Source organism: Hylobates moloch, unplaced genomic scaffold (genome assembly GCF_009828535.3).
Source record: "Hylobates moloch isolate HMO894 unplaced genomic scaffold, HMol_V3 SCAFFOLD_14, whole genome shotgun sequence".
Lineage (NCBI taxonomy): Eukaryota > Metazoa > Chordata > Mammalia > Primates > Hylobatidae > Hylobates > Hylobates moloch.
The window spans coordinates 15,486,837-15,492,490 of record NW_026652289.1 but is presented as its reverse complement, the minus strand read 5'-3'; the positions used below and the strand labels follow the sequence as shown (position 1 = coordinate 15,492,490).

Below are 5,654 nucleotides of genomic sequence, written 5' to 3'. Positions count from 1 at the left end.
ATGAATGAAATAGATTCTAACAGTGAAGAATCCTGTGAGGATAATAAAACTCAGTGAGTTACATTAAATTCAGTTACTGGAGGTAGACTAATTAATATAAGGTAGCCATTAAAAGTCTCTCTGGGAAGTTAACATTTCAGTTGAAATAGAAAATGAGTCAAATATTCCTGGTATTATTTCAAGAAAGAGAAATCAGTAAGTGCAGAGGCCAGGGCCTTATTGTGAGAAGAAACCTGCTGCATTTTAAAAGTCAAAAAGCCAGCAGAGTTTGAGCATTATAGATAAATGGAGGAGAGTAGCAGGATATGCAATCAGAGAGATACATAAGGGCCAGAACTTCTCAGCACAATGAAAGGCCTTTAGAGATATTTTTGCAGGGGCACGCTATGGTCTGATTCACTGAGGCATATAAAAGGCCCACTGCAGGGGAAATGTCCATACTGAAGTCACCTACACTCCTTCCTACCCAAGGACAACCTCAACAACCAACACCATGTGTGGCAGCTACTACAGAAACTACAATGGCGGCCGTGGCTATGGGTGCTGTGGCTACGGAGGCCTGGGCTACGGCTATGGAGGCCTGGGCTGTGGCTATGGCTCCTTCTGTGGCTGTGGCTATGGAGGCCTGGGCTGTGGCTATGGCTGTCGCTATGGCTATGTCTCCCACTCCTTCTGTGGCTGTGGCTATAGGTGTGGCTCTGGCTATGGCTCCAGCTTTGGCTATTACTGTTGAGGACACCATGGGAGACTCTCACCCTCTATCCTGTGACATTGAAATCCACCAATTCTGAAGCCCACATGCTCTGAGACTTTCCCTTGATTGATGATATCCTGCAGTGAAGTCTAATATGATCTGTTGTTGATCTACCATCTAACCCAAAAATACTCTTGAGTTTCCATCATGAAGTGAGATAAAGTGAAGTTCACCTGTCACTTCTCCTTTTACCAGGATGATGGTGTCACAGTGACTCCTTTGATGACTTTCATGCTGCAGTTTGTTTCTCTGCTGACCTAATAAACACATTTAATCCACAAGAGAAATCTTAGTGTTTGTATCTTATTTATTGTCCAAAATTTCTTTTTCTTTCATTTTTTGCTTTTATCATTATTTTTTTCAACTCTTATTTTAGGTTCAAGGGTTATATGTGTATATTTCTTACATGGGTGGATTGCATGCCACTGAGGTAATATGTGAAAGGTAGTTTTTCAACCCTTACCACCCCCGACCATCCCCACTCCAAGAGTCCCAGTGTCTATTGCTTTCATGTTTATATACATGTGCACTCAATTTTTAGCTCCTACTTATAAGTGAAAACCTGTGGTATTTGATTTTCTGTTCCTGCATTAATGTGCTTAGGATAATCACCTCCAGCTGCATCCATGGTGCTGCAAAGAATATAATTTCCACTCTTTGTTTTGGCTACATAGCATTCCATGGTGCATATGAAGCACATTATCTTTCGTCAACTATTGATAGACATCTGGGTTGATTCCATGTCTTTGCTCTTGTGAACAGCACAGCGATGAACAGACAAGTGCATGTGTCTTTTTGGTAGAACAATTTTTTTTTCTTTGGGTATATACCCAGTAATGGGATTGCTGGGTCGAATGGTAGTTCTGCTTTAAGTTCTTTGAGAAATCTCCAGATGCTTTCCAGAATGACTCGAATAATTTAATATTCCCATCACCAGTGTATAAGCATTCTCTTTTCTCCACAACCTCACCAACACGTTTTAGTTTTTGACTTTTTTAATAATAACTATTTTGACTGGTCACTAATGTTATGCATTAACATATATATTTGTTATACATAACAAATATATAACAAATATATATAGCAATATATAATTTATATATATACTTGTTATAGATAACAAATATATAAAAATATATTTGTTGGCTGATTTTATAGTCTTTTGAGCAGTGCCTGCGCATGTCTTTTGCCCATGTTTTAAGGGGTTGTTTTTTGCTTGTTGATTTGTTTAAGATCCCTATGGATTCTGGATATTAGACTTCTGTTGGATGCAGAGTTTGTAAATAATTCCTCCCATTCTGTAGCTATATGTTTGCTCTGTTGACCGTTTCTTTTGCTGTGCAGAAGCACTTTAGTTTAATTAGGTCCAATTCTGTTTTTGTTGCAATTGCTTTTGAGAACTTAGCCAAAAATTCTTTGCCAAAGCCTATGTCCAGAATCATATTTCCTAGGTTTTCTTCTAGGATTTTTATAGTTTTGGGTCTCACATTTAGATCTTTAACCCACCTTGAGTTAATTTTTGCATATGGGGGAATGTAGTTCTCCAATTTAAATTTTCTACATATGGTTAGTCAGTTATCCCATCACCATTTATTGAATAGGAAGTCCTTTTCCCATTGCTTGTCATTATCAACTTTGTCGGAGTTTAGATGGTTGTAGGTGTGTGGCTTTATTTCTGTGTTGTCTATCCTATTACATTGGTCTATGCATCAGTTTTTATACCAGTATCATGCTGTTTGGGTTAGTATATCCTTCCAGCATAGTTTGAAGTTGGGTAGTGTGATGCCTCTAGCTTGGTTCTTTTTCCTTAGAAAAGAAAGGAAAGCCTCTTCTTTGATTCCACATAAATTTTAGAGTATATTTTCCTTATTCTGTGAAAAATGATGTTAGTAGTTTTATGGAAGTTACATTGAATCTGTAGATTGCTTTTGGCAGTATGGACATATTAATGATACTGATTCTTCCCATACAAGAACGTGCAATGTTTTTTCATTTGTTTATATCATTTATTATTTCTTTCATCAATATTTTGCAGAGATCTTTCACCTTCCTGGTTAAATGTATTCCAAGATATTTTATTTTGTGCGAGTGGCTATTGTAAATAAGATTGCATCTTTGATTCGTCTCTCAGATTGAACATTTTCAGTGTATAGAATGATTTTTTGTGCATCGATTTTGTATCCTGAAATTCTACTGAAGTCATTTATCAGTTCTAGGTGGCTTTTGGTGGAGTCTCTAGGGATTTCTAGGCACAGAATCATATCTTTAAAGAAAAGAGATAATTTTACTTATTCTGTTCCTATCTGGATGCCTTTCATTTCTTTCTCTTGCCTAATTGCTCTGGCTAGGACTTCCAGTTCTGACGGTTTTTGGACTGACTTTGCAAGAAAAGCGAATTGTCCCCCTACGGAGATATTTTTTTTCTTACTATTTCCAAGTTAGTTTCTTTTCAGGTCCAAAATAAATTGTCTGAGAAAAGTAACATAAGTTTTGTAAACTTCCATTTCCTTCTCTTACTATTCCTTCCTTATCAAGGAGTAATATTTGTGATATGAATAAGTATTACCACTATATGCAATATTAGGTACAATTTAGGTTAAGTATTGTAAGGCATATGGTAAATAATAAAGAAAATAACTTCCACAATTTTCTTATTTATGATACCTCCAAAATAAATGAATGTGGTTGTGATAGCCTTCTGTTTTATAATATGAAAATATATTTTAATGAAAAACCACCTCAGGAATATTTTTACAATCGATTATTTCGTAAGGTAGTAGTAGGTTGTAAATCTGTTTGTCCTACACGATGGACAATAATAATTGGATAAAAGCAGCATTTTCAGGTATAGACTGAAAGTTTCAGGGTCTCACAATGAAGCAATCAAGGTGTTGGTCAGGTCTGCAGTTTTATTTGAGGTTCATCTGAGGAAGGACCCACTTCCAAGCGCATGTACTTGTTGGCAGAATTCAGTTCCTTGTGGTTGAATAATTGCAGGTCTCAGCCCTGACTGTTGGCTGGGGGTGTTTGCATGCTGTCTGCTGGAGAACCCAAGAGGCTTCCTTAGTTCCCCACAATGTAGGTTGCTAAATATGGTCATTTCCTTTCTCAAATCAAAGAATAGAGGGAGAGAGAGATTCTAACAAGATGGGTGCTGCAATCTTTTGTGGCAATCACATACAATCATATATATATATATATACACACACACACATATATCTGCATATTCAGTCACCTTTACTATATGCTATTTGGTTGAACCAAGTCACAGGCCTTGCTCACACTCAAGGAGAGGAGATCACATGAGGGCATTGAACATCAACGAACAGAAACCATGGAGGCACCTTAGTAGTCTGCCCACCACCGAAATAAATGTTGTACATCCTTCATCATAGAAATTATAAAGTTTTCCTTTACCTGCAGTGCATTGGAAAAATTTATAGAATGTAGAGATTAGTCTTTCTCTGAAGATTTGTTAGATGGTAGACTTTGCTGAGATATATGAATCTGGGCATTTTTACAAGACATTTCTTTAATGATTTTCTGTATTTCTTCTAAGGAAATTAGTCCCTTTGTCAATTTCTAAATCCAGGGTTATCAGTTTTGGTAATATGCATCCCCCTAGATTTTTTTTTACAACTAGGTTTTCAAATTTATGTTCATGAAGATCTGTGAAGTATTCTCGTATAATTTTTAAAGTTTCTTCTGTTTCAATATTTGTTTCTTGCTATTTTTTATTTTGTATGTGCTTTTTCTCTTTTTCCTTAAGAACATTAGCAAGCGGTTTATAAATGTTAATTATTTCAGATAACGGTGTTTGGAATCATCTTAAAGTGTATTTTTGTTTTTCAATTTCCATGGATTTGTAATTTTTCCTATTATCTTACTTGAAAATCTGTTAATGCGGTAGATATTATGTTACATGTTCTTATCACAAAACAAAACAATAATAGTAGTGTGGGAGGAAACTTTTGGTGGTCATGGATATGTTCATAACATAGATTGAGATGATGCCTTCACAGATGTATATTTATCTCCAAACTCACCATATTGTATATATTAAGTACGTACAGCTTATTATATGTCAATAATGCTTCAGTAAAGTGGTTTAAAGACTCTTAGTATAATACATCTAAAAACTATTGTAATATTTAAAAATAAATTACAGTATTTACCATAAGTCTACATATAGTATAAAATGGGTATTAATCCATTAAATAAAAATAATAATCTTGAGAGTATTTCTTCTTGACATATTGACAAGATTGGATGAGAAAAAATGCCAATAGATTAGAATTTTATATAAGAAAGATAAACACCTAGGGAGAAGACTGAAGGAATTTGAAGTAGAACATCACCAACGTGTAACCAGGATCAGTCACAACAAACATGTACAGAAAGATCTGTTACATGGTATTGGAAATGACTACCTTCACTTGCTCACACTATATGATCACCCTTGAAAGTGATGGGTATTGCTAAACAGGCAAAATAAAATTAGAAGTATTAACACTTTTTCTTTACAATTGTTTGTATGCAAAAGATTTAGCATATCTACACAAAAGTTCTGATGGAACAAATGTTTAACCTAAGTAGTAGATCATTCTTTTTAAGGGTAAAACCATATGAAATAAATAGCTATGAAAATCAAAGGATCAATCAAAGCACTCACAATGAGCCTACTTTTCAAAAATAGTACTGTTGCAAAAGGAGGAAAACCTCTTCAACACATTTTTTTCAAATTCTAAAATGTTTAAGATTTGATCAATGGAACAGAACAGAGCCCGCAGAAATGATGCCACATATCTACAACTATCTGATCTTTGACAAACCTGACAAAAACAAGAAATGGGGAAAGGATTCCCTATTTAATAAATGGTGCTGGGAAAACTGGCTAGCC

General features: G+C 35.3%; 1 protein-coding gene across 1 annotated transcript; it reads left to right on the top strand.

Annotated features, from left to right (window-relative positions):
• LOC131381101 (keratin-associated protein 6-3) lies at nucleotides 1–733 on the top strand. Its single transcript, XM_058427190.1, has 2 exons — nucleotides 1–53; nucleotides 472–733. The coding sequence occupies exons 1-2, from the start codon at nucleotides 1–3 to the stop codon at nucleotides 731–733; spliced, it is 315 nt and encodes a 104-aa protein (XP_058283173.1).
• Nucleotides 734–5,654: the final 4,921 nt, after the last annotated feature.